Here is a 12,721-nt window from a genome sequence, read left to right on the forward strand (position 1 = left end):
ATTGATAAGGCATAATGGCGGAAAATATGTTGTTTTTTACTTGCTTTTTACTCTTGTCGCTTAACTAGCTAAAAAGTTTCAAATCGCCGAATACGCAAAATATTGTCATAATATCATTAATTATTTAATTTTCGGTAAATTACTTTGCTAGTAACTTTTGAAAGCATGAATCTGTGTTACGAGCTGAAAGTTGTCGGTTAACGTGTGATAGAACCGCTATTTGTAAAACTTTTGCGCTTGTTAGAGTTCTATATTATTGCAGTGCATATAGAACATTTTTATTTGCTACTTGTGGTTCTATTGCGAGTGGAAGCGAATTGAAACTGTAAAAAAAATTCAATTCGAACACTCCTATATGTGCCCATACTTTGAACTACCGGTACCAAAAAAGATAAGACTTTGCCGCATAAGTTAATTTCTCAGAAAAACCACAGAGACATGATTATTCTTTTAATTCTAAATTCGCCGAAAGTAAAAAGGTCAATCTCATACAGTCTGTCGGGCTTCGGGGTCCTCTTTTAAAACTGTGCCTTTCCTATAACGCAAGTCACGTAACGAAGATGTGGAACCTGGAAATTATGATGATAATAATCGAAAGCCGTGTGCTGGTAACGATTTTATCGATTTTCTGAAAGGGACCCCTGTGTGGGGACAGGGCGTCACAGGCCATAATTCCTTGTGCGTCATGTGGATTCATCTTTCCGTTGGAATAAAAGAGATCTTTGGAATGAATACATTCTGTCACAAAAAAGAAAGTTGCAACCCAAGTTTAGAACGGTCGCATCGGCGAACTTAAAACCGTAAAGTTGTTTGTGCAATGTTAAAATATTTGGACTCGGCAAGGAAATTAACATTTTGTTGGACTATTCAGGAAGTCTCTGATCTAGTTATTTAGGAAGTCTCTGATCTAAGCATATTAGATCCGTTTTAAGTTATCATCGGTAATGGATTTGTGGTATTAAATAGCGATTCTTTTTCTTTTTTTTAAATACCTAGCTTTAAAAGAGAGAGAAAGAGAATTTAGAACAAAACAGGCAGGTCAATAGCAAACGGGTATAGAAACATTTAAAACTAGTTAAGTCTTAAAAATTACCAGCAATTTATGACATAAAACCTTCCGACGCTTTTTAGTTCAATAAACAAATAACCACCTTTCTTGTCTATGGATTTAACTTTAAACTATTCCATTTAAAGATTCTGGAGTAAAGTATTTTTTGTACGAGTAAACGTGTGTATAATTTTCCTTTTGTTTCTATGCAGATTAAAAAAATTGTTTCACTGAAGCATTAAATAGCGGCATTACAGAGTTAAATACAATGTTGACCAACTATGTTGCTTGTACGCTGCTTTTTGTCGCCGTCGCTGCCTTTCCACCTCAATACCAACAAATCGCCAATCCTCGGCCGCCTTATGACGTAAGTCAGTTGGATGACGTCACTGAAGAGAGCAACCCCCTAGAAGTGCTCTTGTACAGGACGGTTTTGCAACAGTTCCTGGATGATATCATGGACGAGAAAGAACAGCAAGGTAGACTTGTATAATGATCTTTGTGTTTCAAGAATATTTGTTTTTTTAATCGGAAATGCTTCGAAATACACAGTGTTGTAATGACTTAAGTCAATAACTTGAACTTAAGTCACTTGAAAATGACTTGTTTCTAACACGGAAAGTACCTTACATAAAAAGAAAAGAGGACTTTATTTACGGTTATAGCACTCGTCTTTTACCTTGTTATATTATAGAAAGTGAGTCCGGTAAGTCTTTACGTTATATTTTTCGAAAGCAGGTCCAGTGGTGACACGTTTGAAGTGGTCCGTGGAATAAAAGTACCTTAACTTCACTATGTGAATTATGCGTAATACACATTTTAAGTTCACTGAAATCGTTACTTCGTCGTATTTACAGTGGTTACGAGTAGTTTTGATTATTTTTATTTCTTTGTTTAAAACAAGAAAAAATATGCGTCAAGATTTGAGAAGGGTTACTACTGTCGAACATGGACACTGCTTTGTTGTTGACTTTTTGTTCTCGTAAGATATTTTATCGGTGTAAATAGGGGCAATTTTGCCAGATTACATAACCAATAAAGATATGCTCTTTCGTTATAGGTTAATCTTGGCCTTGTTTTCTGGCCTAAGGCGCTGTGGGAATTGCGGACAATCGGTTGTTTTCGAACGTGTCGTAATCACGTGGAAAACCTTAGGGATTAAGAAAATCTTTCGATCGATATGAAAACCACGTGGTATTTGTAGTTAGAATGAAAGTTATATAAATCGCGTATTTTAAACGACTTGATGTATAATACACAACGTAGTAGGCCTACAATGGTGATTTAACTTGCACAAACACTTTCTGTAAGTGTGACATCACGTCTTAAAAAAATGCGTCATTAAGGGTATATTAATGCGGCAGGGGCATACGTGACATAACGCACATCTAAATCACGATATCGAAAACACGTGTTTTGTAAATTGTAAGATTATTTCGATATCTGCGCTCAGATATCTCGTAAGTAAGACGATAGAATCGCGTTTTTACATATGTATTTCAATGCCGCGTAGATCGGATAAAAAAACGGCAGCCTTTAGCCTGTGTAAACCGTGAAAATATAGGACATTTCGTCATATTTGCAGCGATTAAATGTGTTTTTTTCGGTGAACAGACAGATGGAAAATACACTCGGCAATATATATGTTAAGGTGAAACGAGGTACACTATACTGATGTGTTACACCATTTCACGGATACGAGTATGACTCAATTAAAAGTTTACAACCGCATTACCTTAATTTTGATGTTGCTGATGTTTTGTAAAGAGTCCTTAAACACAGTAAACATTTACCTAAAATATTAAAAATCACACATTTCTTCAATAAGCGCGATCGTTGCGGAAAGTTAACTTGAAATTTCTAAAGAGGGAAATACAATTGGTGAATGCAGTACATTGTTGATTGACGAACAGTTTTCGCAGTTCAACCAGTTTAATTGCGACGCCATTTTTGTTCACCGCCTAATAACAACTGTCGCTTTTTCAGCAGCCGTTCCAACCCAGGCGCCGGAAAGGGTCGAGCCCGAAAACGACCAAAAGGAAAGATCGAGCGTGCTTCAAGAGCTCCAGGCCTTGGAGAAGATTGTGGAGGGCAATCAGGGCGGCAGGTGGCTCGACCAAATACAGGTGAAAAAATATATTTTTTTATTTCCAAGGAAAAGGTGTCAAAGTTCCTCGAAAACATCAAGAATGTCCTAAACAGGTATCAACAACCAGCTTTATGGGGAAGCAGATTGGAAATCTAAAATCCGAATTTTCCAACAAAACTTTAATATGTTGAAAGACAACGCCAAAAAGTACGACAGAAAGTATAACCTGTGAAGGAAAAATATCCTGTCGTGTTAAACAATCTATTTAATTTTTGAAGCGTAATGGCTGGAGGTTGTAGTAAGACGTAATAAGAATATCAAAGCCCATACAGAAGTAGGTATCATTTGAACGTTTCGAAAAACTCTTTATTTATTTTCAACAAAGAGGGCTGTTATATTTTGTGTGTTTAAATTCATATCGCGATAATACGAGCTTTCGCTACATTTCAAAGCATCCGACAAAGCAATAGAAAATATTGAAAACGACCTTACGCTACCCATGCTGCAAATCTAAAATAATATTGATTTCGGGTTTTAGGATTGAATTAATTCACAGCAATCAGTTAACAGCCGGATGCGTTGTCGAGCTCAGTTCACACTTGGTCGTATACGTTGTCACGAAAATCGATAACTTCAGTTTTCATGCGTGCAAAATGCTCGGCGCCGCTTACGTTTTTGCCTTTCCCCGAGCACCGATGCCGATGAATTATGCAGCCGAAAAGCTATAAATATTTATTCGGCCATAAGCGAGGATCGCCATGCGTTAGACACGCTTTTCGACCCGATCGAAATTAGGGAATTCCGAAACGAAGGATGGCCAGGCGTCGACGTGTTGAACCTCATTATCAGAGTAGTAGAGACCTGTCCTACACACCAACACATTATCACCTGAAGGTTTTCTAGCATTTATGGTTTCAGTGTCACAACAATGAGTGGAAAAGGGCCTTCTAATGTGATAATAGTGTGCACAGAACTAAAGGATGGGTCCTTAATTTTACTGAATTTTTGTTTTTTTGAAGTTGTTCGAAAAAAATAAAAAGGTACACATTATATAACTTAGAGTTTTTTAAACCGAGGTCGGTGGACTCTTGGGGGTACGTGAGCTAGTTTTGGGGGTCCATGAAGCCTTAATTGGCATCTTAGTGTATAATTTGAAAACTGGAATTAATTTGTCAAAAGAAAATGTGTTTTATTGAAAAAAAAAACTTTGGCGCCTTCTCCCCCTCTTTCTCGAAAGTATATTCATTTCAATTTAGCTTCACATTTGTTTGAGCCCAAAACAGCAGATTTTGTAAGTATCACGTCGTTTTACTATTTCGGTCAAAAAATTTCATGCAGACCTGATCCATTCGAACCAACTTTTTAGGATTTTGCTATAAAAAGTTTAAGAAACCCGATTTAAAAAAAAACGAAAATCAACATAAGACCATCCGCCATTTACTATCGACTTGGCATATAACGCTTAGCGTGCTTGCGCTTGCCAAAATTGCAGAAACACGCCCCGAAAAAATCACGTTTTTCTCTTATCTTTTGGCATTCGTGCTCGGTTCACAGAGCCAAAGGACCCGGTCTCGTTCCAAAGGCCGACTAATAATCGCAAGACAGGGCGCGGCCAACACCCGAATGATATCTTGTCGTATTTGTTTTTACATCGTCCCGGCAAAGGGTCGCCGATAAACAGCATCTATATTAAGCGAGCGCGTCATCCAAAATTTTTGTGACAGCCGGCTGCTTCGCGAAGTGCGGACGAACTAGTTCTCTAACGAAAAAAATGGAAAAATAATGTGAGCCTGACCAAAAATGATCCCTTCTTAACAAAAAAGCTACTCTAAGTCTAACGTATACTCACCTTATTGTATTATTATTCGTTTGTTACACCACTGCCAAACACAGCTATTGTTGATTAGAGAGAACGTTAACTGGGGCATATAGGCTAAGTTTCGAAAAAACAAGTGTATTTTGTTCTGACACATAAAACATTTTAATGCACCATCGCGCTAAACGTGTTAGGTGAACTAACAGATAATCTCAACTCTAAACACGTTTTGTCGCGATTAGAGCATTCATAAACGTTAGCATTGCTCGGTTTAGTTTGGGATCATGACAAAAAATGTTGTAGTTGGACAGCAAGTGTAAACAAACCGTTTCGAGGTCGCACAAACTCACATTCTCCACGGTTTGACGCTGAAGAGAATTGATCCCCTATGTACGTGTTTTGAGCTTTTCTTACTGCGACCTGTCGTGACACCTTCATGCAATATTGAAAGGATTGTGACAGCCAAGAGTATTTAAAGCAACCCCGTAAAGGATATTTCTAGCTACAATGCACCTTTGCAGCGTATCGAGTACGTTTTTGCACATGTTTTATGCATCATACACTCTTAACCGGTGATATATTTCGACCGAAGTCCTTTTGCGTTTTTGGACTTTTCAACCTTCAACACTTCAGGCATGATAGAAAAATTCTAAAGTGAAATTAATGCCTTGCGCTGTCTGACTGGCCAGGGCAAAAAATTGTCTTGAGCAGATTAAACTGGGTTTTCAGCAGATCACAGCAATACTTTACGTTTGGCATTTATACTTTATAATTCATACCTGTAAAACCATGCTTTTTATTTTGAAAACCAACGACAACCTAACCGAATTTTGGTTGCTTTTTAAAACAGGATGTTTCAAAATTGTTGCCGCCCAATTATCACAACGCAACAGAACAGGAATTCCACGAAGGAAATGTCGACTTGGATGTAAAGCAAAACATCAACAAGCAGACCAATGGCAACACAGGTTGGCTAACTTTTATTGAATTACTCGTTACACCTCTTCTACAGTTTCTGTGTTCAAAAATGTCACGGCCTGTGAAAACGCACTTATAAAGTTCAAACGATAAACATCATGCAAGTGAATTGCGACGAAGCAGTCAATTTTCGACGAAGCAGTAAATATGGCACCCCATTGTATACGTAAAATGATTCTTATGCTGGGCGATAAAAAGCCATCACAGATCTTTTGCGTCATGATATTGGGGAAATTATCACAATCAGTTCTTATTACGCTTGTAAATTTCCCATGCATATCAAGCAAATCGAAGCTGTAGAAAGGAACAATAATCTTCTAACCTTAACCGCAGCCAAAAAACACACTGGCTGTTATTTTGTTAGCTAAGTGTACACTACAGACACCCCATGCGTGAAATATATATCAAGAAAGAGGATGCACATGTAAATTTGTACACCCCTCCCAAAACACAAACCCCGCCAATATGCGCCAACAGCCACCTATAGTCCGGTCTGCGCATGGCTTCGTGATATATCGCCGGATTGCCGATTAGATTTCATTTTCGGCTTAATGCAAGCGAGATAACTAGCTCTGCTCATTAGCTCGCTTGCGGCCAGTCATTTTGCGGCCGCGTATTTCAGCAACTTTAAGAGAAGCGCCGCTGTTTTATCTGCGAATCGCTTCGAGGTGGCGATACGAACCGCTCTGAGGTCGCGTTGAGGGTATTCGTGGAACCCAGGGCCTAATGACGGCCTTCAATCGACCGACCGATCTGCTGCTTCTCCTTTCGCCCGTAATTCAGTTTGCCGAGCGTGAAATTTGATTCCTGAGAGCGCATCATCCACAATACACGCGAGGGCTGCCGGGTGGCATGATTAATGCAGGTAGAACAAATAAGGGCGGCTTCCCCTGAAATTTCGCAATTGCGTCCTTAAACATCCCGTTTCAAATATTGCAAAAAAATGTCTCGTCGTTCGTTTCTTTAGGGCAGCAAAACTATTTTCTTCAAGGAACGAGGCACCTTCTTTTCTCTTGAATCAGTAGTGACATTTGCAATATTTTGCGACGTCACATTTCAGTATATGCTTTCACCAACACACCACTCACATTTGAGGAATATTAGTAAGGCTGCTTGTCAGACTTAAGTTTCATTAATTCTTGCGCTATTTCATCATTTAAGAAAGCGCTAAGAACCTTGACGAGTGACAATAGATGGAAATAAATAATACAGTTCCTGCCTTTTTCAGGATGCCAATAATATCCAAACAGAAATCCAACTCCTAAAATAAGGACAGCCCCAAGTGGTATCCAGCGGCAAACAAAGCATACCATGTTGCAGCGTACAGTCATCCTAAACGTTTCCCATGAATGTTGTGTCAATGTCAGTTGGTGCGCTAGGGCGTCGGTTTGCACTCTTCGTATTTCTGCAGCAAAATATCGCAGCCAAATTGTCGAAGGTGAAGAGGACGCAAAGCAGGTTGACGAACATGCCAAGGTCAAAAATGGCGATCGAAACGAGGGAGACGGAATTGGAGGGCACGAGAAACGTGTTTATCGAAAGGGCGCATACGTTTGAAAGGACGGTCGAAGTTGCGATTGCGGTCGATCGCTTGGCGATGCGCGTGATTTCGTTCGCGTTCCTTCCTCGCAATTGAAAGCGAAGCGGGAAGATAAATTGAAATATCATCATCCCCTGAGCTAACAGCCCAACTCCAGAGATTCCGAAGAGCGGGCCGTTCTTAAACAGTCGCGGTCTTTTATCGATGCAGCCTCGCTCGGAACTGTTAATAGTCCTCCTGAAGGTGTAAAATGCGTACATCGCCATGCCAGCAATACAAATCAGAATCAGCATTAGCCATTTGGAGGCGTTCATCCACGGGCGTACAACATGAATGCGAGAGATTTTCATGTACAAGGAATGGAGTCTAAACCATAGGACCAAGTAGTAGCAGAGATAGAAGCCGGTGAACATAAAGGTCGAAACGTCGATGGCGATCTTACAGTGCAGCGACGGCTGCGTGCTGTAACCTATGTTGAACACCACTTGGGCAGAAACTAGACGACATAGGGCAAACGTAAAGGCTAAAAGCGTCGTGATGTAAAGCGGCAAGTAAACGCTGTCACTGGTTTTTGATTTCCACCACCTTCTGCGTTTGCCGTGCACTAAAAAGCTGACTACAATCCAAAGCAGCATGACAGTTTCAGCGATGTTGAAAACCTCGGCTGCGATCCATTCCGGTTGTTCCAATCGAGAGAAATTTCCTGAACTGTTCATCGAATCTTGTTTTCTTAATTCAGTAATTGTAATCAAAGCCCTCGGGGAAATCGTTGCAGTTCATGAAACGTGTGTCCAAACTAAACAAGATAACAACCAACTTCCCGAACTATAGAGTTTCCTAGTCTATCACCCCGTACGAAAGTTCATACCAGAAAGATCAGCAACATTTAAACGTTGTGCTGGTATAACATTGCCGACAATACAAATTGTAAATAAATATCACCTTGTCCCCTGCACGGTACTGACGGTTCCACAGCGTCACTTCCCCGCTGTTGGCGTCCGCTTCAGTTTCATCTGAAATTTGTGCAGTATTAAATTTCCCCTTTTTTAGGCCGTTTTTATGTCGAATTTCAGGCTAGGCACATTTTAAACCATCATTATGGAAAACTTTAACATTACTTGACAAAATAAACAAGTTGTACCGTTTTTAGTCGTTTAGGGAACGTTTGCAAATTCATTGCAAAGCTTGGGATAGAATAGCTGTTCGAAAGACCAACAGAAATCCCCAGAACACATTTAAAGCATGCCAGCGTTTTCTAATTTAAAAGATTGTACGACAGTTAGTTGTATAAAATACTATTCATTAATATATAGACATTTCTATCACATTTAGAAACAAAAAAGTCCCAGATTACCATGCAAGTAAAACAAGTCAACATTGTGGTAAAATTATAGTCGACAAAAAGCTATATATATACACTAAACAAATTTAGTTCTAATTTTCTTTAAGTTACATAAAAACAAAAACAAAACTTTTGTTATTCATCCCGTCAATCCCTGAAACTGCGGTTAATAACTACCAAGAAAAACGTCGTATAACTAACAGTTTCAAATGCAAAAGCAAGATTTCCCCAAAATACAGGCCAAATGGATAATAATGGATTAACACGAGCATTTGTTATGGCTATGAGCACCAATTTGCACAAACAAATCGCGCTACACCGAGCTCGATACCATCGGTCTTGCATTTGTGATCAGTAATGAGACCTTCCTGTCAGACCACCGCAAATCATGTCGCGTGTCGCATCCTTTCAATGTGCGGGGGGCAACCGCGTATTCGGCTTTCACGGCCAAATGGCCTCATGATGTCCATCTGACCGCACTGATCAATAAAAATGAATGCAAACAGTGGAAGCGATTATGCGAACCTTTTCTACCGTCGCTAAGGATTTGGCTTCGTTTGTCAATCAATAGAGCACATATGCTGCTTGATTTGGGGTTAACTGTAGCGAACATAAATCGTGTAAAACAGTGCCGCCTTCGGCTGTTTACATCCGATTTTTATCTAAATTAAAACCTTAACCACATTTTGTAAAACCTTTCTTCTGTTCGTTTTTATCTGTGCGCAACTTAAAAAAATTAAGATCGAAGCGTTTGATTAAACTTTTTAATCTACCCGCTTTTTAAAATTGCACTGTTTAACTGGCTTTTAAATCAAACAAAAGTCTGTACAAGATGGAAAAGTCAAACACATTTTTCCTTTTTTAAAGTTAACCCAAAGGGCGAATTTTTCAGATTGAAGTGTTGTCCTATGGAGATACCCTTTTTTTTACAGAATCGCTGTGGCTGTCCGAGGTAGTGGAAGCTAAACCTGATCAGCGCGGACCTGATTTTGGTTGCTCTCTGGTGAACCCTTGCGGAAGAGGTGGGTCCGTTATAATAACATTGTGATAATTGTACAACGCCCTATTTACTTTAAATGGTGACACTCTAGCGATCCAGTAGACATATCGATTACTGAGAATCGATCAGTTTTTTTCCTTAGCGTTTATTCATTATAAATACATTCCTGCGTTTTTGAAACTAACATAAAATTGTAAAAATGTTTTAATTTGTCTCCAATAAACTTTATTACGGAAATTGTGCAATTTTTGTAGGTCATAATCGAGTGTTTGATGCAGCGATAGTCTATTGTTTTGAACTCATTATTAAACGTATAATGTAGGAAAACTATATCGAAAGTTGGTTATTCAGATTAATCTATTCGAACGTTAGAATTGTGTAAGTATAGGCGCAGTGTTTTTTAAGGTTATTTCAGGGTTTCTCAAAACGAAGCCTACACTGAAGAAGCACTGCAAATAATTAGTTTAGGCAGCTTTGGTTATTTTTACATATTTTAATAAAGTAGTTGTTTCCACCTGAAACCTTCTAGCGATCGCCCAAACCAAACCCTAAAATATACAGCGACCACGCGATATCTTAACAAACATTCAAAAGGAACATCATATCCCAACATTCGAACTACGCGGCGCAATGGTATCAATAAAAAGATGATCTATACTTATTTGCTTGGTCGAGTTTACTGCAGCAGGCAATACTTGTCCACTTGGTCACGGGTGCTACTGACACATGTTCTGTTTGATCAAGTGACCATCGTCCCACTGTGGTTCTCAAGATCACAGACGCTGCTGACAGCAACTATATAATTCGAACAAAGCTGTGTTCCATTTTAGATTAGGTTCCCCGAGAGCAGAACTAGAACGCTAAGGCCGACACCAATAACAAGTAACATTGCTTTCTTTGTCAGACGAATACTGCTACGAGACTTCGGACATGAGCGAGTGCCGAACTTGTCACGTGGTCGGATCGAGGTGCATTGACAATGCGCAGTGCTGCATGCCCGGCGGCGCCGAGACCTACTGCGTGCTGGGGGTGTGCATGCGTGACGTAACACGGGGAAGTCCCGGAACGTTTTGCGACGTAAGTTGGTTTCGAAAAACAAAATTGTGTCCATTCGTTCTTTATGCTATTTGGGTTCTTAATAAAATAGCTGATCGTTTTAATGAGAATAAACTGGAATTTTTAGCAAATTTTTATCTACTGTTTTAGCTCTAACTGCAACCATTTCCATTACCTCCAATTTTTGTCAGTGTATTTTTTAAATGGAGTCCCAAGTCTATGAAGCATTTTGATTATTTCATTCGTTTTGATTATTTTATTCGTCATATAGGAGATGTGACATCTGGTCGGCAATTACGTTAAAGCGATACTTTTATAAAGTTAGCTAAAGTTTATTTAGGATGACCTGATTTTGCCGAGACTAATTTTGTTTACTATATATAATAAACAATTTGCGCGCCCTTATCGGTTCCGAATTTAATACTGCGCGGCAAAAACAAACCGACTTTAAATCTGCACCAGCACTATCTGCACTCTTAAAACTACCAAAAGACCATTTTTTGACCAGAAACCCGACTAATTGACTTTTTTGTTCATTTCAGTCGATTGACGACTGTGGCGAGGGTCTCTGCTGCTCTCAACAGGCCGGCCTGCCCCGACGGGTGTGCAAGCCCTTCGCCAAGCTGGGCCAGCAATGCTCTAGGCTCGTGCACCTCACAAGGGACGTCGTTATGCTCGGCGACAACGAATTCTTCTGTCCTTGCGTCAAAGGCTTGAGCTGCAGCGACGGGTACGAAAAACGTGGTCGCTGGTTGGGCCTTACATAATCTAAAATGATTCACTTAGGTTTAAAAGGATAACAAACGATCATGTTTAAAAAGGAATGCTGTTGGTACACCAAAGGACGGCAATATCAGTTCTTGAACAATTTACGAAAAACAAATAATTTATTAAGCAGTAATTTTGCATAAAAGCTATGGCTCTCTGGAATATTGTCCTTTTTCATTATTTGTACGCAAATATTAATATATTTTTATTGTTTTGCAGCGGGGAAAGAACTATACCGAATGTCGAAACGGCAAACGAAGGGACGTTTTGTCAATTGCCTGTGGAAAATGGTGAGAATGACACACCTTTTTTAAACAATAAATATATAACTAAAACGTTAATACAATCTGCACACCTCGCTCTTTCGGCACATTAGTATTGCTGTACTTTATTTAACCAAAAAGCTAACCACACACTGCGGTGGCATTTAAAATAATATATACCGTTTTCTCAATTAAAGAACCTCAGTGGGTAAAGCAAGCAAACGATCTGACACCTGGCGGCAATTCTGCAGAAGATATTTTTGACACTATGCGGCAGGCGAGATTTGAATCGGAGGACGACCAGCGTTATGACGAGTTGCTGCCTTTGGTTCACAAGGACTCGAAAAAATCTATGGAGGCACACGGCCCTATGATGTAGCGTTATTTATTACGAGTTACTGATTTACTGACATTTCAGTGTGTATATATTTCTGTCCTTCCAAGTTTCACACATGTTGCTGGAACTGTGGTGAACAATTTGCACAGACTTTTTTGTTTTTCCTTTTTTAATCCACACTGAAGTTTAATAAAATACAATGTGGCCTAATACAGGTTATCAAAAAAGGTTGAAAATACCTTACACGACATTAACGAAATGATAAACATCATACCGGTTTACATTTTTGCTTTTTTAGAATATCTTTCAACCACTGTTAGCGTTGTTACTGTTTTTGTTTTGTGAATAAACATGAATGAAAGAAGGTTTTGCAAACTCCTCTGCCGAAAATTTAGCCAACCTATATTTTAAGCTTATATTTTCAGCTCATGATATAGATAAAACATATATAGGAAGTAATATTTTTAAGTTTTAAAATATTATA

At 39.2% G+C, this 12,721-nt stretch overlaps 1 protein-coding gene across 1 annotated transcript; it reads left to right on the plus strand.

Moving 5' to 3' along the window:
• Window positions 1–1,269: 1,269 nt before the first annotated feature.
• Window positions 1,270–12,587, plus strand: LOC146163603 (dickkopf-related protein 3-like). Its single transcript, XM_083380545.1, has 8 exons — window positions 1,270–1,527; window positions 3,035–3,174; window positions 5,804–5,921; window positions 9,746–9,835; window positions 10,718–10,890; window positions 11,412–11,599; window positions 11,857–11,927; window positions 12,098–12,587. Exons 1-8 carry the CDS (start codon window positions 1,317–1,319, stop codon window positions 12,277–12,279), a joined length of 1,173 nt encoding a protein of 390 aa, XP_083236671.1. The 5' UTR covers window positions 1,270–1,316; the 3' UTR covers window positions 12,280–12,587.
• Window positions 12,588–12,721: the final 134 nt, after the last annotated feature.

Source organism: Ascidiella aspersa, chromosome 2 (genome assembly GCF_963924565.1).
Source record: "Ascidiella aspersa chromosome 2, kaAscAspe10.2, whole genome shotgun sequence".
Lineage (NCBI taxonomy): Eukaryota > Metazoa > Chordata > Ascidiacea > Phlebobranchia > Ascidiidae > Ascidiella > Ascidiella aspersa.